The sequence below is a fragment of the Solanum stenotomum genome, chromosome 3 (genome assembly GCF_019186545.1).
Source record: "Solanum stenotomum isolate F172 chromosome 3, ASM1918654v1, whole genome shotgun sequence".
Taxonomy (NCBI): Eukaryota; Viridiplantae; Streptophyta; class Magnoliopsida; order Solanales; family Solanaceae; genus Solanum; species Solanum stenotomum.
In genome coordinates, this window is record NC_064284.1 from 10166001 (window position 1) to 10190126 (window position 24126).

Below are 24126 nucleotides of genomic sequence, written 5' to 3' on the forward strand. Positions count from 1 at the left end.
TATATGCCGAGAAAGCTAGGGACGAAGACTGCATTCCCAAATTATACAAAATGTAATGTGAGTGGTACTTTTAGCTTGGTCTATTGTTTACATGTATTGCACTATCCATTACCAAAACCTTTTCCACTTTTAGTGGCACGTGGATTCCACCTTCTATACTCCATTAATTTCCACTAGCTTCCATACCATGTCTTCCTTCTTTCAATGCTCACCCTGGAAGAGACAGTAATGTCCATAGCATAGTTTCGGCTTCCATGGCTCTGGTCAAAATAGCATAGTTTAGCTGGCCTGAAAGAGTTCTCTCTATCTAATATCTATGAACATGAGCTTGACATACCGTCTTTAGAGATCCTTTATCAACTTCTCAGGTGGATAGCACTAAGGGGTTGTTTTCCCAATTATAAATTGTGGGTTAACTTATCTTGGGATAAGTTATTCCACCATGTATATGGAGTAGGGCTGGCAAGGGGACGGGACAGGGGATGCTTTGGCCGGGATTCGGGGGATAAAAATCCGTCCCATCCCATCCCACTATATATACGGGATGGGACGGGATTTGGCGGGACGGGACGGGACGTGGGATTTTTAATTTTTTTATATGTTTATTTAGTTGTATTGAAATTATATGTTATTGAATAGCATTTTTAGTTTATTTAGTTTTCAATAACATTTTTAGTTAATAAAAAATGCTTAAGTTTTCAAATTTCAAATTTGTATTTTAAATATTTTAAAAGAATTTAACTTGAAATAGTGATGTAGTCTTTTGTTTTGATTTAATACAAAAAATAATAAAATATTAGAAGTTACAGTTTACAAATATTAGTGGAGTTAATATTTTAAAATTAAAATTAAAATGCAAGACAATAGTTATATAAAAAAGACTTGAATAAAGCCTTCAAATTTATTCAATAAAATCTAATTAGAACTTAGAAGTTACAATTTACAAATATTAGTGGAGTAACCAATCTACGCAGCCACCTTCTAGGAAGGATTCTGTTTCAATAAGTTCTCATATATAAAACTAATATTTGTTACAAATATTAGATGAGTAGCTAATTTACGCAGCCACCTTCTAGGAAAGGTTCTGTTTCAATTAGTTCTCGGATGTAATCTAATATTTGTATTTTCCTTTAAAATTCAACTCTAATTGTCGCATCATATCGACGGTAACATCCACTAGTGTTGGTAAACTTGCTAGAAACTCTTGCGACTCTAATTCGTCATCACTAGATCTAATTACCGCTTTAATTCAAGCTTCTTGTTTGGAACTTAACTTTGGCAAATTATAATTCCTCCTCTCGGCGTTGACCCAGTCTCTAAATAAAACTGATGTTTTCAAACTTTCTTCCGCCAATGAATGTCTATGATCGCCAAGTTGAAATCTTGTCGCACTAAAAGCAACCTCTGATGCAACTGATGAAGTTTGAATAGCTAGAACATCACGAACCATTTTGCTCAAAATTGGAAATGCAACGCTCCGCCTCCTCCACCATGTTAATAAGTTTTCATTGCCATCTTCGTCTTCCACTGTTTCTAAAGATTGATTAAGGTATTCTTCAAAATCATCACGGTTAGTAGAATTAAGACCAAGAAAACCTCGCATATAACTTGAAATTCGAGCTTTACTCTGAGGATTAGAAGTTTGACCAACTTCTCCTTAAGTATTTCCTGTAATTCTATATTTTTCATACAAATTTTTACTTTTACTTTTATGCTAGACTTACACATTTCACAAATTGGATTTTTTTCGGGTAAAATTTCTAAAGTATCATAAAAAGTGTTAACAAGTCCCTGCACACATCGTAATTTATAGTCAGGATGAAGTAAAGTAGCAGTTAAAAAAATTTGAGGAATAGGAAAAAAATATTTTAAAAATTTTTCAATCATACCTTCAATTGCCACTCTAAATTTTTCAATATTTTTGTATTTAGAAAATTGAATTGAAATAACACAAATATTTATTAATACTGATGAAATAGTAGGATAATAAATTCCAGAAAACATGGTTGTAGCATCATAAAAAAGTCTTAAAAATTCTAATAGTTCAATAGTTTCTTCCCAATCTTCTTCACAAATTCTATCGAATGGGTCAGCATTATGAGCATTAAACACCATTTGTATGGGTCCTTTATATTCGTAAGCAACTGAAAACATTTCGTAAAAAGAATTTCACCTTGTTTTAATATGTATTGGAATTTTTCTTGGTGGCAAATCACATAGTACACAACGCTCATTAAATTCCCTAATTCTAGCAGGTCTCTAAGCATAAAAAATCCAGGCAATAACATATTCAATTTTCATACAATCACATTTAAATAATGAAATACCATTTTGTACAATTAAATTTAATACATGTGCAACACATCTAACATAAAAAACATTAACATCAATTGGACATAATCTAGTTTTTAACATACTAGCAGCGTTTGTATTATTAGATGCATTATCTAATGCAACAAACATTACTTTATCTATAAGCATGTAATAATCTAGAACACTCAAAANGTGTGTCATTTCTAAAGTGGACAACTAAAAAGGGACGGAGGGAGTAGTACACAACGCTCATTAAATTCCCTAATTCTAGCAGGTCTCTGAGCATAAAAAACTCAGGCAACAACATATTCAATTTTCATACAATCACATTTAAATAATGAAATATCATTTTGTACAACTAAATTTAATACATGTGCAACACATCTAACATGAAAAACATTAACATCAATTGGACATAATCTAGTTTTTAACATACTAGCAGCGTTTGTATTATTAGATGCATTATCTAATGCGACAGACATTACTTTATCTATAAGCATGTAATACTCTAGAACACTCAAAATATTTGAAGCTAAATATGCACCAATTTTTTTCTCTACACATTCTTTATAACTTAAGATTCTTTTTTGCAAATTCAACTTATAATCAATCCAATGTGCAGTAACAGTTAAATAATCACGTCTATTAACACTACGACCCATGTCCGAAGTTATAGACACTCTACAATCTAATATGCTAAATATACAACGAAGATATTGACAATGTTTACCATGATATACAAAAACATCATATTTAACAGTATTTCTTGAAAAACCTCTATAATTAGGATTATTAGTTTGTTGAATATATATTCAATAAAATCGGGATGTGAAGGAAAACTATAAGGTAAACCACAAACAGAAACCATTTTAGCTAAATTTTTGCGATCTCTTTCCTTAGTATATTTACGTTGTGTTAGTGGACCACCAGGTTTAGAAGGATCTAATATTCCTTGAACCATATTAGAAGCCCCTACCGATTCATTAACATTAATATCAAAATCATTAACTGGAATTCCTTTTTTTCTATCGGCTAATGATTTAGCTTCTTTATATTGAATCGGCACACAAGATAACAAATGTCTATTTAAGCCCCCCGTCCCACCCTGACCTCCACCTTGTTTATGTTTAAAAGGTTGCTTACACTTATTACAAATAGCAATAGAATTTTCCTTATCTAAAGTCATAAATTGTCACACAATAGAAGTTTTAGGGCGTTGATACTTCACCTTCTCCCTTGTAGGAGGTATAAGGGGTGGGTGTCCAGAATTTTGCTTCGTTGAATTTGTAGTTTCATTTGGAACTTCTGTCACTGGACTAGTAGGTGTATCTTCTAATTCATCTTCTCCCAAACCAACTTCTACTTCTTCCCCTGAATTTTCATCAAGATAAGGATTAATATCACCATAAATTTATTGTAAAAGTTCATGATCGAGTTGAGCATTTGAATCAATATCTTAAGAAGTATCATCAACATAAGTAGAATCATTTGTATTAAATCTAACTCTAGACATTAATTTATAAGAAGTACCACCACATTTACTCTTATTTTTTTCCTTACTACTTTTTTTATTAAAATTAAATAATTTACTAATGCCACTTAGTGCTTTCTCTTTTCCTTTACCGGTATTTTTTTTGTTAGAACTCATATTTAATTATATGTAAAGTGTAATATAAAAATAATAATAACACAAAAATTAATGACGAAAAATAAAATATAAATATATGAAACGAAAGTACCAAACGTCTGCGTTACTAGCAGACGTTATAACTGATTCTTAAAGCTTGTAGTTTGTTGTAACTTGTAATTTGGAACTCCAATACTTGATAGCAAATATGCGAATTATATATATTATGATATAATATGAAAATTTAGAATTGAAATATATGTATTATGATATACTATGAGACTTAAATGGAATAAAAAATTGAGACTTAAGATTGAGAGGATATAAAAAATAGATGAGAGAATAGATGATTTTGTAAGAAATAATAAGAGATAGAGGGGTATTTATAATATTAAAAGTGGGTTAAAGTGTATTTATGATAACTTGAGGGTTTAAATTAAAATATTAAAAGTAGGGGTGGTAGGGGGTGTTGGGGAAGGGAAAAAAAGGTGAATAAATCCGTTGGGGGGCCCACTAGTCGTTGCCCCAACGGATATAATTCAAAAAAAAAAATTAGGGGATCCCGCGAACCGGCTGGTTCAGCCGGGCCGGGTCGATCGGGCCCAAAGGGTGAACCAGCCCCTAACCGGTCCCCTATCCCGAACCCCTCCCAACCCGCGAAAATGTACGGGACCGGGTCCGGCGAGCCGGTTCTCGAACCGGTCGCGGGCCGACCCGGTCCCCCTGCCAGGCCTAATATGGAGTAATATATCCCATCAATAAGGTATAAATGGTGGGATAAATAATCTCAGAACTGCCTAATACCTCCAACCTAACATAGCGTAACATAGTCCTGCATTTTACCCCTGGAATTATTATACCTTATACCTCACACCAAACGACTCAATGAAAGCCATGAATTGCAGCTGGCATTATTTTGTGCTGAAGCACATCACCAGATTGTTCCTGCCACAAGCAAAAAAGGTAAGGTGGTTCTCTATGATACTGCTTATTGGTTGCCTTGGTTTACATTTGAAGGAGTTCCTACATTTACACCTGAAATAATGTCCAACTATGGGATACCTTCCTTAGTTTTTTCATTTGCTACTTTACTAATGGAGAGGGCAAACCTGAAGATCGACTGTGGGGTGTGTCCAGTGATTTTGTAATTGAATATGATGAAGAGGTATTTTATTTGCAGGTCAATATAATAGCACAAGAGAAGGAAATGCCTCATATGTTATTCAATGATTTGGACAAGGAATATTTCAAGTGTGGTAGGATATTTGCATGGTAGATAGTTCAACTTGTGGTAGAGAAAGAGCAATTAAATGTAATTCCCAAAAACAATCATTATTTGCTCTCTAATTTTCTTACAGTTGGGCTCTTTCTTTGTGGTATCTCTGATCCATAATAATCCATTTGCTTTTGATCAGGTTACTGACCTCATTAAATAAGCTCTATAGGGATCAGAGTGCTGATCTTCCTCTTTCACAGGCCCCTATCTCATTTTTAAGTTGATCTTGGGAATTCAAGTTGCTAGGTAGAGGGGATGACCTTGGGGCTATCTGTTTATAAGGTGTGAAGTGTGAACCTTGCCTGAGAAGTAAATTCTGTTTTAGATGACGCTCTGCATTCAATGCCATGAGAATATTTTTGTTGTGCACCTATTACCATCTTCCATTCAGGATAATCAAATTCCTTTATTATCATTGTGCTACTCATAAATAATCATATGTGCGTGCCTGAACATATCTAGATATGCTTTTGATGGATCCCCCAACACCACCGGTACATGCTCTGGTTCATCACGAGGACTTATATTATGATAGGAGGCACAATTAATATTTGAAGTGCTTACATGCTCAGGGCCCTCTAAGGTATGAAGCTTTTTTCCTTACTTAAAATGTGAAGTTTTCCCTTTAGGATAATGGTGGCGATAGTACCTAGTCAAAAAATTCGAGTGTACATTCGACTCATTTTTTCCCATTCTTATGGAATCCATATCAATGTTTTCTTCTGATCTTTTTCTTTTCCATTTTTACCGTCAAATTATTAGAGTGTATTAGCAATCAATACATGCTCTTTAGACTAATATTTCATATATTGAACCACATGTCGCTAGGGGGTGTTCACGGTTTGGATAAAAACCGATTCAAATAAAAAAACTGAACCAAATCGATAAAATAAAATCTATTTTATTTGGGTTTGGTTTGGTTTGGTTTTAGATTTTTTAAAATCGATAGTATTTGGTTTGGTTATGATTTTATTCGAAAAAACCGAAGAAATAACCGAACCAAACCGATGAATTATATACATATATTTTATTAATATACATACTTATTAGTAGGGGTGTACAAGTCAAATCGTAAAGTCAAAGCGAACCGACAAATCAAATCAAATTGGAAAAAAAATCAATTTGTGGTTTGGTTTGGCGGTTGAAAAAAAAATCCAACCACTCTTGGTTTGGTTTGGTATTAAAAGAAAAAAAGTCAAATCAAACTCAAACCAAACCGACATAATATATATATATATATATATATATATATATATATAATTTTATTTTATTTATAATCTACTTTGTTAATATATTTTTAGTTAGTTTATAGTTTTCAATGTTTATATGTTTTATTTCAAATTTGGGCTTGTAAAATTTGTAAATATTTATTTTGTATTAAGATCCGAAGTTACAATTATATTGTTATAGTTTTTCAAATTCGAAGTTAACAAATTACTTTGTAAATATTTCGTTTTGTATTCAGTTTGATTGTATCCTTTAATCTTATTAATTTAACATAATGAACGTTGATATTTCAAAAAAAAAAATTGTACTCATGTGAATTTTATCATCTTTACGAAAATTTCTATTCATTTAACATTTCTTAAGTTTAGCTTATCACACAGGTAAGTGAAAATATATTTGATCTCTTTTTCAAACACTGCATAGTTGTAAAAAACCAAAAAAATTGAAAAATATCGAAAGAACCGACTAAAATTGAAACCCCAAAAAATGACTTTGTGTGGTTTGATTTGGTTTTTAGATTTAATAAATCGACATAATTGGTTTAGGTTTTTTTTAATTAAAAAGCAAACCAAATTGACTTATGTACACCCCTACTTATTATATTATTTTTATAAACAATTTTAAAGATCTTATACATATTTTCATTGAAATTTCTTTATAATTTACTTATTGAAAGCAAAAATGTCCAAGATGAAACATTTATCTTATTGATTTCATGTATATGAGTGTCTATGACAATTTTTTGTGGGATTGAAAATGTTATTGTCTCTTCTTTCTAGGCCAATATAATGAATTTTAAAGCTTTATTGATAGTAAATTTAGTGATCGAAAGTTCAGTAATTTAAGTCATTCTAACTATTTTTCGTTTTGAATGAATTGTTGTCACTTTTTCACATTTTGAAAGAATTGGTTCTTTTATTTTTGTGTATGGTTAATAACCAAATATTCGAACCAAACCAAACTGAAACTGATAACCACCAAAACGATAAATGTATATTATATTTTATTTGGTTTGGTTTTGATAATTTTAAAACCGATTAAGTTGATTTGGTTTTAATTTTGACCAATAATCGATCCAAACCGATCCGTGAACACCCCTACATGTCACTATGTTATGTTATAAATTTTTTGTCGTCTTAATCCATATATCTAGTAAATTATGCTTAGGCAATATTTAATCTAATGTTGAACATATATATCTAGTAAATTATGCTTAGGCAATATTTAATCTAATGTTGAACAAGCGGGTACAATCTACAAAATGGTAGACATATGCCTACAATTAAGTAAAAGAAAAAACTAAAAACTTTTCAAAATAAAGACGTTAATGGGATAATGTTGTCGACGAAACTGCTGACATGTGCTATTCTGAATAGATCAGGGTGCAGCAAAGAAGTTGGGGCACCAATAATGCTAGCTGTTGCTAAAACAGCGTCCAGGGGCTCTGTCGGCCTGTCGATCCTGTCTGTTTCAAGAGTGATAACTTTCTCTGAAATATCGGAATAACCCACAAATTTCGTAAAATCCTTTTTAAGATCATTGCATATCAAATTGGCATTTGCACGTCCCCTTCCGCAATGCACAACCAGTTTCCCCCGTAATGCAGTTTGCATCACATTCAAACTGAGTCTACACTTACAAAGTTGTTTGTGTGGAAGATTCTCGAACTTCTCCTCTGTAAAATTGAAGTAGGTAAAAGTATCAACTCCATAAAGAAAGCCGTCAAGGTAAATATGTCTCGCATAAGTCATAAAACAATCTCTGGGAATAGTGATTGATCTCCACGAATTGGTTCCTAGAGTTAGAATCGTATGCTTCATTCTTCGGGGTTCCCTTTCCCAAATAATATGGAGCAACTTGTATTTTTCCGCTACCTTATCAAATCCCAAATACAATCTAGGATCCATTGTATTCTTCTTCACGCCTTCCACAGAGAAAGGCAAGGCCTTAATCTCCCTCGTGCTCACATTGAACAAATAAACTTGAGTATCTTTAGACCTATACAAACAAACAAGGCCATTGCAATGATTTGAGCATATAAACATATCTTCAATGTAGAAACGTGTTGTGAATTCTAAAGAATATCTTTCTAATCGTCTTTGCTTTTTTGAACGAAAGCCAATCTTATAATCAAGTGGATGTCGATGTGGATGCGGTTCATATGGATACAGTTCAAACAAAAGGCGGGTGCCAGAGGGACGGGCTTGAGAACGGGCTTGGTGCAATTTGGGGAAGTTGGGCTGTTCTATCCAAGTATTCCAAGCTTTACAAATACACTTGAATCGCATGATAGATTTGGCTGGAAGCCATGATATGATCTCCGATGTTATGTCTTCATGACCAAGCTTCTCCATCATTGTGCACAAAAAGAGAGATTTGCCCTAGTACTTAAATATTCCCATAAAGTTATATAGGGTTGGCAAATTTTCAAATATTTGTATTGTTGGATTACTATTTCATAAGTAATTATTTTCCATAAAAAGTTTGATCCTACTAAGTTTTACCTAAATCAAAAAGGAATTAAAAGACTGAATATATTAGAACTCATCCTTCTAAAAAGAAGGCTAAATATTTTAAAAAAAGTATTTCCCAAGTCACATGGGAACTTTTGAATGGAACTAAAGTAGAATCCTAAAAAGAAAAGTTACTGCGTAAGAAACTTGGAAAATAGTGAAACTAAAAGCAATAGTCAAAGTATGGTAAGTTTTTCAATTTTAATATTCTATATGAAAAGTTTAAAAATTGTGATCATAATATTAAATAACTACACATATTTTTAATTTGAGATTATAAATTTAAATCTTTTTTTTAATTTCAAAAAAGTTAAAATAAAAATTAAATTGGAACGGAGGAGCTACTTATTAGCACTTTTAGCGTCCCTGCTCAATTTTTGTAGCAACGTATACTCGTAATGGCCGATTCAAACACGACACATTAATTTTGGTAGATCTGTCAATATGGGCTGATCCATCCCATCCAGGCTAATCCATATATGCTTTAAAATTTGATGGGTCAGGTCGGGCTATTCCTTTTTTCATGTGGGCCAGAAAATGGTCGACACAACCCACAAGTACGTGGGCTACGGGCTTTTCCGGGCCAACCCTCTTTTCTTAAAAGTATATTTCTTATAATTTTTTAAATAAAATTATAATTTAAAAATATTATCATAAATATCGACAAGACAATATTACATGGTGTTAGTGTTACTACTTGTTAATCGTATACACAAATAAAATTATCTTTATAATATTTATTAAGTTTCATTTCAAGTAAATGCATAAATAGCTAAATAGAAATATTAACCTAATTGTTTTCCAACTATCATAATAAAACACAAAAACTATGACAATATTTCGTAGGCTATGAGTGAACATGACCTATGTAGTGATTACCTAGAAAATTTAGGGAATTTTTATTTTATGTAGTACATATTTTATAAACATAATTTGTATTTAAATTGTAATATTTCAAACTTGAAACATATTTTGAGTTCAGACTCTTGTTATTTTTAATACTCTATTTTATTTTTTATTTTAATTAATTTTATTTGACCCATGAGCCAACCCTATTCATACTTTTCAAGCCCTTTTTTTAAACGGGCTCCAAAAATCGTAGTCAAGCCCTATCAAAGCTCGGGTTAGGCCAAGTCGACCCAACGAACCTAGCCCATATTGACGGCTCTAAACATTTGTATAAATTATTTAATAGCATATTAAGATTATACAAACTTTCATAATGACTATTTAAACATTTCAACTTGATATAAATGTCTTATACACACCTTAATTTTAAAACATTTCAACTTGATATGAATGTCTATCTATATAGACTATAGTATATAGCTATTTTATCTTCAATTTTTCGTAAAACTGATATATAAATTCTCCTATAACTTAATTAATATAAAATAGCAATGTAGATTTTAATAAATTACAAATCATATTGAGTGTGTTGATTGTTACACCCATCAAAATAATATTGTCAAATATGATATATATTTATAAAAATTGAATACTGAATAACTTAGCCCTCAAACGCGACATGTTAATCGTTATCCAATTTGCACAGACGTGTCAAAAGAGAAAAAAAGAAAACAAAAACTATGAGCGGACAGGTGATCAATTGTGTGTTGAAAGGACAAGTATACAATATTGCTCTTGCCAACTTTGTCCTTTTCCTTGTGCTTCTGCAACTTTTAGTTTCTACACCCATTTCTAAACCTCTGTAAAATACTACTCTCTCATGGCGGACCCGAACTCTTCCACTTCCGACTCGTATGTTCTATTTTATAAAAATTAAATAAGTAGCTGCTTTTATGTTTCTGTGATCACAAGTTTGATTTACTGAATTTGATGACTGTTTCAATTTTAGGAAAAACAATAAAAAAGATTTTGCTACTGCAATTTTGGAGAGGAAGAAATCTCCTAACCGCCTTATTGTTGATGAGGCCATAAGTGATGATAATTCCGTGGTTTCTATGCACCCTGCTAAAATGGAAGAGCTCCAGTTCTTTAGAGGAGATACTGTATTGCTAAAGGTTTGAATTTATTCAATTCTCTTCTTTTCCTTAATTAATTTTGTTTATTGTAACTTTCGGAGATAATAACTATTAGTTGAGTGATGAGACTCTGATATTTAAGAAAGAAAGTTAAGGGAAACTTGTATTGTAGGGTAAAAAACGGAAGGACACTGTTTGTGTAGTCCTTGCGGATGAGCAATGTGAAGAACATAAGATCAGATTGAACAAAGTTGTTCGAGCTAATCTTAGGATTCGTCTTGGAGATGTTGTATCTGTACACCAGTGTCCTGATGTTAAGTATGCGAAGCGTGTTCATATTCTTCCAATTGATGATACAATTGAGGGGATGACTGGCAACCTGTTTGATGCCTACTTGAAGCGTAAGCGCCTCGATTTTTTATTTCTTCCATGCTCAATATCCTCATCATTTTCGTTAGAGATAATGCTCAAAAACACCTTTAATTTTCCTCCTTAACTTGAGTCAGCTGCCATGTTGATGAACTTTTTATATGACAAATTAAGTTGTCACGCGCGTTTAGTGATTGTATTCGAACACTTGGTCTAGTCAACTTCGAAATGTATTTTGATAAATAGTGGTGTTAGGGTAGGAAATACGAACAACTGATAGTTTAGATATGAAACTTGCAATGAAGTATCTCAGCTGTGTTTTTGACCGTTTTCTCTTTTCATTATCTAGATTATCTCAGCTGTGTTTTTGACCGTTTTCTCTTTTCATTATCTAGATTATCTCATAGCTCATTTAACACAGTCTTAAAAATCTGTTTGCATGTGCCATTGTTGACATACCAGCATACTTCTTGGAGTCTTACCGCCCTGTGAGGAAGGGTGATCTCTTTGTAGTCAGAGGTGGCATGCGAAGTGTTGAATTTAAAGTGGTTGAGACAGTGCCTGGAGAATATTGTGTTGTTGCACCTGATACAGAGATCTTTTGTGAGGGAGAACCAATCAAGCGTGAAGACGAGGAGAGACTAAATGAAGTTGGATATGATGATGTTGGGGGTATGAGGAAGCAAATGGCTCAGATTCGTGAGCTGGTTGAACTCCCTCTGAGGCATCCACAGTTGTTCAAGTCAATTGGTGTGAAACCACCGAAAGGTATTCTCCTGTATGGTCCTCCAGGATCGGGGAAAACCCTGATTGGAAGAGCTGTGGCAAATGAGACTGGTGCCTTTTTCTTTTTGATTAATGGGCCTGAAATTATGTCCAAATTGGCTGGTGAGAGTGAGGGTAACTTGAGGAAGGCATTTGAGGAAGCCGAAAAGAATGCGCCATCTATTATATTTATTGATGAGTTAGACTCGATTGCTCCAAAGAGAGAAAAGACACATGGTGAAGTTGAGCGACGAATAGTTTCCCAACTTCTGACATTAATGGATGGGCTCAAGTCTCGATCACATGTGATTGTCATGGGGGCTACCAACAGACCAAACAGTATTGATCCTGCTCTCAGGAGATTTGGAAGATTTGATCGGGAGATTGACATTGGCGTACCAGATGAAATAGGGCGGCTGGAGATCCTACGGATTCATACTAAAAACATGAAGCTTGATGATAATGTGAGCTGCTTTCTGCTTGTTCTTGTTGCTTGCTATGTTTACCTAGTTTTTCAATTATGAGCAGTTCTATCAATTTTTTTTGTTGATGCTGTCAGGTTGATCTAGAGAGGGTTGCAAGAGATACACATGGTTATGTCGGAGCTGATCTTGCTGCCTTGTGCACTGAGGCTGCGCTGCAGTGTATCAGGGAGAAAATGGATGTTATTGACTTGGAGGATGAGACCATCGATGCTGAAGTGTTGAATTCAATGGCTGTGACTAATGAGCATTTTCAAACTGCTCTGGGTGCTTCAAATCCATCAGCACTACGAGAAACGGTGAGTTTTATCTATTCCTAATTGAAGCCTTCCTTCAAGTAGGAGTTAACTGTTCGTTGTCTTTCAATGTATATGTTTCCTTTTGGTACTTCTCAGTGACTGAATCTCCTGGTTTTCAGGTAGTGGAGGTTCCCAATACCTCTTGGGAGGATATTGGGGGGCTGGAAAATGTCAAGCGGGAACTTCAAGAGGTATGTGATAACAAAATTAAGAGGCATGTAATTGAAAATTTTGATTCCATTACGGACTTCTTAGGTGTTGTTGATGGTTCCAGCGTCATCTGTATATATTGTTTGTCCAAAACTTGGACAAAAAAGAACAACTTGATAATTGTTCCTATTGATAAGAGCCTAACAAGTCACTAGTTTAGGTTAATAGTTTCAGCTCCGAAGTAAAGAAAAAAGACTCTTCTCGTTGGGGTGGAGGTGGTGTTTAAATTCCCTCATTTGCATCTTCTACTGTTCTTACTTGAAAATCCACTTTGCTTGCGGCAGACTGTTCAGTATCCGGTTGAGCATCCTGAGAAGTTTGAGAAGTTTGGAATGTCACCCTCTAAAGGGGTACTTTTCTATGGACCACCTGGTTGTGGCAAAACTTTACTAGCCAAAGCTATTGCAAATGAGTGTCAGGCTAACTTTATAAGTGTGAAAGGACCGGAGTTGCTCACGATGTGGTTTGGAGAAAGTGAAGCAAATGTTCGGGAAATATTTGACAAGGCACGGCAATCTGCTCCATGTGTACTGTTCTTTGATGAACTCGATTCCATTGCTACGCAGGTACTACCTCAAAAACTCGAGCCTGATGTAGAGTTGTCTCTTCATTTCTGTCACAATTTTATATCTTCTTGATCCAACTTTTGTTGCATATGTCCCTCTTTTAGAGAGGAAATTCAGTGGGAGATGCTGGTGGTGCTGCTGATAGAGTACTCAATCAATTGTTAACGGAGATGGATGGAATGACAGCAAAGAAAACAGTTTTCATTATTGGGGCAACAAATAGGCCAGACATTATTGACCCTGCATTGCTCAGACCAGGTCGTCTAGACCAATTAATTTACATCCCCCTCCCAGATGAAGCTTCCCGTCTTCAAATCTTCAAAGCATGTTTGCGTAAGTCCCCCGTCACAAAGGACGTAGATCTGTCAGCTCTATCACGTTATACACGTGGTTTTAGTGGTGCAGACATAACTGAGATTTGTCAGCGAGCATGCAAATACGCCATTAGGGAAAACATTGAAAAGGTAAGAGATGCTCCTTTTGCACATTAATATGTTGGAATTCCTTTAAGAAGTTAGATGCAAATTGCAAATGCTGGTGAACATTAGTGATGGTATTTCAATATGTCAATTGTTGCTCCGTCGGTCATTTCCTTTTTTTCCCGATTTTGTAATAGATGAATTTTACTCATCTTTGATTGGTGAATGACAGGATATTGAGCGAGAGAGGAAGAGGAGAGTGAACCCTGAAGCCATGGATGAAGATGACACTGATGAAGTGGCTGAAATAAAGGCTGCACACTTTGAGGAGTCCATGAAATATGCTCGAAGAAGTGTGAGTGATGCTGACATTAGGAAGTACCAGCTTTTTGCTCAAACATTACAACAATCACGGGGACTTGGAACTGAGTTCAAATTTGCAGAGCATGCAGCTAATGCTACACCAACCTGGGCAACAGCCGATCCATTCGCTTCTGTTAATGCTGCTGGAGACGAGGACGACTTGTACAGTTAATAAGTTAACCTTGAGCACAAGGATGCTGGAAAAATGGAATGTTAGTGTAAGTAGAATAACTAGGTATGTTATCATGTTGCAACTTTTGTATTAAAAGAAATATTAGTGACAATGTACCTAAATGTTTTTTCCCCTGTGGATGTTATGCAATGTACTAATCTTATAGGCTATAACAAGAATTGAGATGCGTCTGTCTCTTGATAGATTGTTCTCATGATATAACTTGATATTCGACGTCGTTTATTCCCAAAAATTAGCTTATGAGAGATTGTTCTCATGATATAACTTGATATTTGGGGTACGTAAACGAGGACAAATCACATTATTTTGTACTGGTCAATTTTGAGTGACGATTGCTCCATAAAGGACGCAGGGGCCTGTGTCATAGATTGTTCTCATGATATAACTTGATATTCGACGTCGTTTATTCCCAAAAACTAGCTTATGAGAGATTATTCTCATGATATAACTTGATATTTGGGGTACGTAAACGAGGACGGATCACATGATTTTGTACTGGTCAGTTTTGAGTTGTCGAGTGACGATTGCTCCATCTCTTAAGAAAGGACGCGGGGCCTGTCTTAGAATTATTCATTATAGAGCTATTCATTCTTATATATAGCCAATAGAAACTCTCTTAACACTTCCCTTGAAGAATCTCTCAAATGATATTTTATTACTTATGATGTTTTAATTTTTGTTGCATACTTCAAGAGTCAAATAATTTAATTTTGATCGTGAATATGGGAATGAAGGTTTTATGTTTATTAAATAAAAAGTACATATTTAAAAGCTACATAAAAAATACTATAAGTTACCATAATTGTTAATTCAAAATATTTTAAAAATATAAGAACAAAGCACATGAATCACCTCGAGCTATTTCCAAAATTTCAGTTACACACTTACACTTAACTAGGGTCATGTTATCCCCCCAAACAGATTTTTTCTATTGCTAATGTGAGCTGCACATGTTTTTGTGTGAAATTTGTTATGTTTTTGATAAATTTTAAAAGAATGATAGAAGTTAAGTTTTAAATGCTTGGGGATGTTTTTTGTTAAGAAGTATAGTTTAAGTTGGAAGTATAGTTTTAATTGATAAAAAATTTCTAGATCAATTGATTAGGATTCCACATGTACTTGGACTCTGTCCGAAGGAGGATTTCCTATAAGAATACCTTTGGTGTGTGCTGATTTCTAGATCAACTGTCCAGCAAGATGTCTGCTGATTGGTCGAAGCTTCCATACGACCTGTTGGTTCTCATAGCTAGACGTTTCAATCTGATTGAAAACTACCTAAATTTTGGCATTGTTTGCAAATCGTGGCACTCTGTAACTACCAAGGACAATTTCAACAATGACCTGCCTAGAATTCCATGGCTTATGTTAGCTGAAGACGGAACTTGCTCATGTCGAAAATTCTTCAGTCTCTATAATGGCATGATTTTGAAGAAGAAGATTCCAAAGGCTAGCGGAAAACGTTGTATGGAGTCTATGGGTTGGCTTATCACAGTCGGAAAAGATGAGGGTGAAATTAGTCTGTTACATCCCTTCTCTGGTGTTGAGATTGAATTGCCCCATCCAAATACCATGGAAAATTATGAGCATGACCGGACAACAGAGTTGTGGACGTTTTTTAGCAAAGCAGTTCTATCAGCTAGTCCTTCTCATACATCCGACTATGTTCTTATGGTTTTGGTCCCTGAGGGACTCAGTAATAACCTCAGTTTTTGGAGACCAGGAAATTTGAGATGGAACAGGATTATCTGGGATGAACCTGAACATGTTGACGTGACATATTTTAATGGGCACTTTTATTCCGTGGGTTATTGGGGTCGTGTCCTAGTTCATGATGTTGCTAGCTCTCAACCCACTAGAAATGTCATAGCGCAGTTAGAAGATACTATAGGCCACGAAAACCATTTATATATCCTAGAATCACTAGGATCATTATTTGTAGTTGCACGATATGGTGTCGTCGAATTAAGGGAGGACCACAAGTTAAGGTTATCACTGGACGACATCCGATTTGAAGATAACTATATATATGGAACAATAAGTTTTCGAGTTTTCCAGGTTGATTTAGCTGGTGGCAAAGTGACGGAAACCAGGGAATTAGGGGACAGAGCATTTTTTGTTGGTCATAGTGCTTCTCTATCGGTCCAAGCTTCTCAATTTCCAGGAATAAAGTCCAATCATATCTATTTTACGGACGATTTTTGGAAAATATACCTGAACTATGAAGAGGGAGGGGGCTCGGACATGGGGGTGTTCAGCTTAGCAGATGGCAGTATTCAGCCTCATTACGAGGATCGTTCCATGAGTCGTGTTTGTCCTCCAATTTGGGTCACACCAACTCTATATTGAGTTAAAGACTCATCCTTTACTTGTTTTTATTTGTTATGATATGTCCTATTTTCGTTTTTATTTGTTATGATGATATGTCCTGTTTTTGGAATTGGTTGATGCATCGAGGGTTTAACATGTACTACATATACATAAACTCTTGAACCTTTCTAGCTCCGCCCCTAGGTGCAGTCACCATTGCAATTTAAATACCAGCTGAAAAACAGAAGTAGCAATATAACCATCTTCTAGCTATCTAGATCTTGCGTTATAATTTTGAATCACTTCTAAATTTGGGCTTACTGTATGCATGTCAAGTAAGCTGGGCCTTCTCAGCCAAGCCCACTTAGGGAGAGCACACCCAGATATTGGGCCCAAAGATGAGGTCGGTCCAGCCCACAATCTCTTAGGCTGTGGAGTTGTGGACCAACATTTCTTCTTATAACTTTTTTCTAATATAAACACAAAAAAATGGTAAAAAATCCTAAACATGGCTAGTTTGTTGAAAAAAAATTTTCTTTTGAATTTGAATTGGTAGATGAATTTGTTGAAAAATTATTAAATATTTCATGCATTCATGGATTTAAAAAGTAGGTTTAATACGCCGATAGCCCTTAAATTTATTAGTAATTTAATTTACATTCAAACTACAACTTGTTCCAATTGAATATCTGAACATAGTAAAGTGTCATATTAGACAGTTAAGTTAACCACATAAAATATGACATTTTTAAAATTATACATATCAACCTCAATTGAAACAGAACAGAAGTTTTATGATTTATTGAGACTAATATATAATTAACGTAGATGATATAATTAAGCAACTATGACAATATGAGGTTCACTAAATTACTCATGGGTGACGTGGTAGAGCACAAGCAGTTATGCGCAGGAACGTACAAATGTTATGGAAATAGCAAGAATGTAAAGTGACCTTCATGGATTTCCTAAGTTGGTGGGAATCTTTTCTGCTGGGGGTTGGTTACTTTATCCCTTTTGTAAAAATCATAAATTTCGCTAGGAATATTGTAATAAGTGTTTCAAATATAATGCAATAAAGAGTAATATTTGACATACGAACTTAATATATTTTCTCCATGGAAGGGTAGTCAAAAGAAAAATTAATGAAAGAAGGTGAGTTATAGTAATATGATATAAGTGTTTTTTTTTTAAATTAATATGTTGAATTGTGTGTTTTTTTAATATATATAATGCCGTTACAATCATTTTATTCACTTCCATGTTTAGTGGTACGTACTGCCCACTTTCTAAACTGACCCAACGGCATTACATTTGCACTTTCTGTTCGTCTTGTGTGCTTCGTCACGTGACCACTCTTTTATTTGAATCCATGGTGTTTTTTTTTTTTAAAAAAAAAAACAAGTAATCATTTAATTTAATCCATGGAATATGAGTCGGACAATGATTATTTGAAAATTTATCAAATATAGATATTCATATTATGAATACTCATTTGTCTGCTTGTTATTTCTTATCTTGACTTTTGATTTGTGTTCTCACTTGACTATTTCTAAAACCATGAATAGTACAAATATTCATATTATCCGTTGATTATTCAAATCTTTGGCAGCAGATTGATGTTCTACTAATTAAATGTGTTGCCTGTAGGTCCATAGTTATCCACAGATTTATGGACACAAAACTTTGATTAAAACAATACGTACTTTAGTTAATATCATGTTTTTGTCAAAACAGTGATCGACAATGCTTCTAATGGTTGACATCAGACACTTGTATTCTGTATTAACCCGTTGTCTACAAATGACAGAAAAAATCAAATTCCTAAAATAAAAAATGATTCGATAAAAACGTCGTATAGTTTGTGGGTTCGGCATAAACTCTGTTTTTTGTCTTCAAATTGGTAGTGTTTGCTCACTGATTTATAAGTTGTGTCATACATATATCTGTCATATAATGAAAGTTGAGGGGTCCTTAAGTTGTTGTAGATGAGAACATTTCACTTGATTGGATTGGCAGAAACTTCTTCTAGCGTTATGGAGCCATAAGGGTCATCCTTTCAATCATTGCTTCAACCTTCCTATGCTCCGTAGGGGCGGAGCTAGAGGTGCAAGAGGTTTGATTTGTCGAAAAATTACATTGTATAACAAAGTTAAAATTATTTTTAGTTGGTGTAATGTTGTTTCTTTATATTTTGAATCTCTGTAGTGAAAATCATGATACCGTTCCTACTACCCTTATTTGTTAGCCCTTCAATTACAAGTTAGGAGGTATATAATCACCAACTAGAGATATTATGGTTTACTCTCTTTTTCACTGTCTCTATCATTACAAAGTATAAAAGATATTGGAAAAGTGTAAAATAGTGCATCTGTGAAAAAGGAATGGTCCAACTGATATTTTGTACTTGGAAAAACTTGGAAGAATTATGATTAATTACTTTCCAAGGTGCTGAAATTCATTGGCATCTATTAATTTTGGTGCAATGTAATGTTTGATTAGGACTTCATTTTCTCATATTCATGCACAACGGACTAGACATGTAAACGGTTTTGCTAATAGACATATTCGACATGATGTTACACTATACTTGCTCCTGTACAATTATAGTTCTATCATTACGAAAACCTGTTAAATTATCTTACTATCGTTTTGTCAATCACTTCAAAATGTCTATCAATGGCTGCTAGCAATTTTCCGTTTCTCGTTGTTTTTATTTGAAGGCTGTTTGAATTGATAGTGTTAGTGGACACTGTAAAGTAGGGAGATAAAGAAAATTTTGACTTTGCTGTACAATGGATTTCATTTTCATTTGCTTAACAATTAAATTGACAATAAGGTTCCCTCTACCTAGCTCTTTACGGTTGCTAATACTATCTAGTTCAAAAGAATAACAGATCTATCATGACTATCGCTACATTATTATTGGTTGCTGGTGCTATAGCTAACGGAGGAGGATGAGTGAGTCAGAGAGCAATTAAACGACCCTTGGAGGCGTAGCAACTGAGCTGGAGTGACAGATGAAGACGAGTAGGAATATGATGAAGTATCGGACATTTTTGAGGAATTGTTCAGTGTCTTTTTAGCTTCATTTCCTGTTGCATGATCATGGATAATCTCCTTGAGTAATGCCACCACATCTTTCATTGTAGGACGATCTTCTGCCCGGTTACTAGTACACAACAAGGCTATTCCAAGGGCTTGAAGCATTTCCTGAATTTGTGTATCAGGATGTCCTTGTAACCTTGGATCAATTACGTCAACTGGATCTTTCTTGCTCTTTAGGTGGTCGCGAACCCATTGTATAACATGTTGGCCATCAGGGAAGGATGGGTCGGCTGGTTTTTTCCCAGTAATGATTTCTAGCAACACAACTCCAAAGCTAAAAACATCGCTCTTCTCTGTAATCTTTAGCATACAAGCGTACTCTGCAAGAGACAAAACAATAGAACAGAGTTTAGTCCTTTTCATGCCAGATATTTATCACCTATTTGATCTTAATGTTTTTTGAAACATAACAAAGGCATTTGTTGGGCGATTATTTTTCACATATCGCAATCAGACAACAAGCAATGGCCAAAGGGGTATGGAGACAGCAACAATGTGTCCATGCTTGGCTGGTGAAAGTGTGACCACTAACTTTGGTTATGGTTTTTTTAGAGTATCCCCCATCCTAAGTATCTTTAGTGGGGGGCCATACACAGGCAAAAAGATGGGGAAATAGCACTGTAGCTGCCAAGTATGTCATGACAAACTTGGTTTTGCACATAGTTAAAGCTAGCACATGGCTTCACATGCATATATTGTCAAAATAGTGACACAATTCCATCCGTATGGAAGCAACTTAAACTCCACCCTCTAGCTCCACCATGGACTTGAACTAAGTGATAAATGAAACCTCACATAATTGCATTAGAGGAGAATTCCTCTAATAACTAAAGTAATAAATGAATCATAACTAGTCGAATTTCGAAAGAAATGAACTTGAACTAGGAAGAAGAGAAATATCTACCTGGGGCAAAGTAGCCATAAGATCCAGCAAACTGAGGATTTGCTGTAACTGAAGAATTTTCCTCCTCCATGAGTCTAGCAAGTCCAAAATCAGCTAAACACGGCTCGTAACGATCACCTAACAAAATGTTCTGAGCTTTGACATCGCGGTGGAGGATGGGCGGAACGCAGTCGTGGTGCAAGTAAGCTAAGCCCTCAGCCACCCCTAATGCAATCTTGAATCTGGTTTCCCACTCAATTAACCCTCCAAAACCTTCATGTAAAAATGAACCTAATGTACCATTTGGTAAATAATCATAGAACAATAGCTTAGTCTTTCTATTTGCTGCCCATCCAAGTAATCTAACAATGTTCCGATGTCGAATTCGTGCCAGCGTGGCAATCTCCGACGAGAATGCCGACATCGAGTGCTTGTCCGATGCTCGGAATCTTTTCACAGCGATCGTCAATCCTGACGGAATATTCACTTTATACACAACTCCGGACCGACCACGGCCGAGGACGTTACCAACGGTTAAACATTTTGCGACGTCAGTTATAGATAAGTCGAGTTTTTGGTATACTGTGACCTCCCATGGTGGGCCAAGTTCAACGTCATTGTCGCCATCTAGTTCGTAATCGTGGGCCTTGCGGTTCCGTATTTTGCCGCTGAGGATGATGTAGAGAGCTGCCACAAGGAGGGCGCAAGCTGCGCAAAGCAACACCACCATCGCCACCCTCGCCGCTTTGGTACGACGGACACCGCCGCCCTTATCGGCGGAGCACTGGTTGCCGGGAAAGCATAAATCTGGATTGCCAGCAAGTACACTGAGTGGGAGCTTAGAGAAGAATGAGGTGTCAGGCACGTGCCCCGATAAATTGTTGTGCGAGACATTCAGAACCACGAGATTTTGTAGGTCCGCGAGAAAATGGAGGTCCCCCGAGAGCTGATTATGAGAAAGATCAAGCACTCCAAGTTTGTCCAATGCGGCGAACTCTGCCGGAATTTCACCGGAAAGTTGATTCCAGCTGAGGTTCAGTGCAATTTCTAGACCAGGGATTTTACCAACACTCGCCGGAATCTCGCCGGAGAGTTGGTTACCACTCAAGTCAATCAACTGAAGCTTCATGCAGGAACCGAGTTGAGTTGGAATAGGACCAGAAAACCTGTTCTTACCCAGAACAAGTTTGGTGAGTGAAGTCAGTGAGCCGAAACTCGGACTCAAAGTGCCTTCAATTAAATTATCGGAAACATCAATGAACTGGAGGATTCCAAGCTGATTCAAATTCTCCGGCAAATTGCCACTGATTGAGTTGGAATGCAAGTCTAGAAATGTCAGATTCCGGCATCCAGATAATTCCGGTGGAATGATCCCGGTGAGGTGATTGGATCCGACATCAAGGAAATTCAAGTTCTTCAATCTCCCAATCTCCGGTGGCAGTGATCCGGTCAGCTTGTTATCATTTGCCCGAAGCCGAATCAGCGATGAACAGTTCCCTATCTCTGGTGGAATGGGACCAGAGAAATTATTAGACAGTAGGAGTAGCTTGTTCAGCTTTTGAAGATCGAATATATCTTTAGGAATCGAACCAGTCAATGCATTCTGTGACAAGTCAACAGCCTCGAGATTATGGCACAAGGAAATTGAAGAAGGAATTTCCCCTTCAAGACGATTTTGCCACAAGAACAGCAAAGTTAAGTTCGACAAGTTTCCGAATTCCGATGGTATGGAACCGGTTATCTCATTGTTGTCGAGCTCAATGTGAGTAAGACCAGTGCAGTTGCCAATTTGTGCTGGAATCCGACCTGAAATCTGATTAACACTCAGCTGTAACTCTTGCATTGAATTCAATCTCCCAAATGATTCCGGAATGCTTCCGGTTAATGAATTCATTGAAATGTCAATGACTTGTAATTGTTGACAGTTCCCAAGCTCGGGAGGGATTGTTCCAACCAAATTATTCTGCCACAAAAGGAGGTTTTGAAGGTTCTTGAGGTTACCAAGCCGAGCTGGGATTGAACCAGTGAGTGAATTTTCATAAAGATAAATGTTTTGGAGCTTGGAGCAATCCCCGAGCTCCGGTGGGATTTGTCCAGAGAGCAAGGAGGTGTAAACAGCAAGCGTTTCGAGTCTTTTCAGCTGGCCAAGAGAAGAAGGTAGAAAACCAGAAATGCTGGTTTCTGCCAATCCTAACATAACCAAATTACTACAGTTGCCAATTTCTTGAGGCAATGGACCTTCAAGATTCTTGTTTCCACCTCCTCTAATAATCTCCAGCTTTTTCAAATTCCCAATACTACTTGGAATTCCACCACTCAGCTGATTATCATAGAATATAAGCCACACCAAGCTTGTGAGGTTACCAATGTCCTCTGGGATCGACCCGACCAGCCGGTTTGAATTGATATGAAGTTGCTCCAACTTTGGCAAGTGAAAAATTTCACTTGGAATTTCACCTGTCAATGCATTGTCACTCAAGTCCAAGAACTTAAGTCCCTGAAGCATCCCAATCTCTTTTGGAATTACACCAGTAAGATTAGTCCCTGACAAAACAAGCTTGTTCAATGACACCAATGAGCTAAAATTAGAAGGAACAATCCCAAGCAAATCCACATACTTCAATTCCAATTCAACAACTTCCTTATTGAAGTTGCAAGTAAGACCAAACCAACCACATGGAGTTTCATCAGTAGGATCCCAATTACTCAACACATCTAATGATCCATTTAAGCTTGTCTTCCATGAAAGAAGAGCCTGACCTTGAGGGTTGAGAGCAGAGGAGGTAATAAAGAGAAAGAAGGAGAAAAAGAAAAAGAGGGTCCATGAATAAACAGGCATTAGATTAGAACAAATATGTGACTGCTGCTACAAACTTCAAGATTAAGCAGAGAAAGGAAGCCTTGTTCTTGGTTTTGGTGTAGAGGTTTAAGCCTAGGGAGGAGAGACAAAGAGAGGAAAACCAAATCATGTCTTGTGGGCTAATGGATTTTATGTAGGTTACATATAAAAATTTGAAAAAGTTGCCAGAATCTCCGGATCCAAGAACAGCTAGGCCATTATGTAAGAGAGAGTGGGGAGGAATTTTAGATGGGTGTTTTTTCTGGATTTGTTTATCAAACTTGTAAGTGGGGAGAAGGAGATCACTCTTTTTTCTGTTCTTTAAAAATGCCAAAGATGGTGCTTTCATTTTTTTTTTTTTAAATATTATTATTTTAGCTTG

The 24126-nt window shown here is 35.7% G+C and overlaps 4 protein-coding genes across 4 annotated transcripts in view; 2 read left to right on the top strand and 2 right to left on the bottom strand.

Annotated features, from left to right (window-relative positions):
• Positions 1–7753: 7753 nt before the first annotated feature.
• On the bottom strand, positions 7754–8797 carry LOC125857908 (F-box protein At3g57590-like). The gene has a single exon (XM_049537563.1). The coding sequence runs from the start codon at positions 8795–8797 to the stop codon at positions 7754–7756; it is 1044 nt and encodes a 347-aa protein (XP_049393520.1).
• Positions 8798–10562: 1765 nt separating this feature from the next.
• Positions 10563–14782, top strand: LOC125859361 (cell division cycle protein 48 homolog). The gene is made up of 9 exons (XM_049539094.1): positions 10563–10717; positions 10815–10980; positions 11114–11342; positions 11773–12539; positions 12635–12856; positions 12976–13047; positions 13351–13632; positions 13737–14096; positions 14284–14782. Exons 1-9 carry the CDS (start codon positions 10686–10688, stop codon positions 14584–14586), a joined length of 2433 nt encoding a protein of 810 aa, XP_049395051.1. The 5' UTR covers positions 10563–10685; the 3' UTR covers positions 14587–14782.
• LOC125857909 (F-box protein At2g26160-like) lies at positions 14620–16953 on the top strand. The gene is made up of 2 exons (XM_049537564.1): positions 14620–14626; positions 15788–16953. The coding sequence occupies exons 1-2, from the start codon at positions 14620–14622 to the stop codon at positions 16951–16953; spliced, it is 1173 nt and encodes a 390-aa protein (XP_049393521.1).
• A 2713-nt stretch (positions 16954–19666) lies between these two features.
• Positions 19667–24126, bottom strand: part of LOC125857689 (LRR receptor-like serine/threonine-protein kinase RGI3) — a 297610-nt gene continuing 293150 nt past the window's right edge. Inside the window, exons 2-3 of the mRNA XM_049537301.1 lie at positions 20927–24006; positions 19667–20342 (exon numbers count right to left, since the gene is read on the bottom strand). Of these exons, the coding sequence (XP_049393258.1) occupies positions 19837–20342; positions 20927–23744 (3324 nt within the window). The 5' untranslated portion in view covers positions 23745–24006 and the 3' untranslated portion in view covers positions 19667–19836. The remainder of the gene's footprint in view (positions 20343–20926; positions 24007–24126) is intronic.

What these genes read in the sequence shown, in the direction of transcription:
- LOC125857908 (XM_049537563.1), bottom strand. Translation starts at nt 8,797, where the DNA reads ATGGAGAAGCTTGGTCATGAAGACATAACATCGGAGATCATATCATGG.
- LOC125859361 (XM_049539094.1), top strand. Translation starts at nt 10,686, where the DNA reads ATGGCGGACCCGAACTCTTCCACTTCCGACTC. An exon ending in GAGATACTGTATTGCTAAAG is followed by an intron (nt 10,981 to 11,113) that starts GTTTGAATTTAT and finishes CTTGTATTGTAG; the next exon opens with GGTAAAAAACGGAAGGACAC. An exon ending in ACATGAAGCTTGATGATAAT is followed by an intron (nt 12,540 to 12,634) that starts GTGAGCTGCTTT and finishes TGATGCTGTCAG; the next exon opens with GTTGATCTAGAGAGGGTTGC.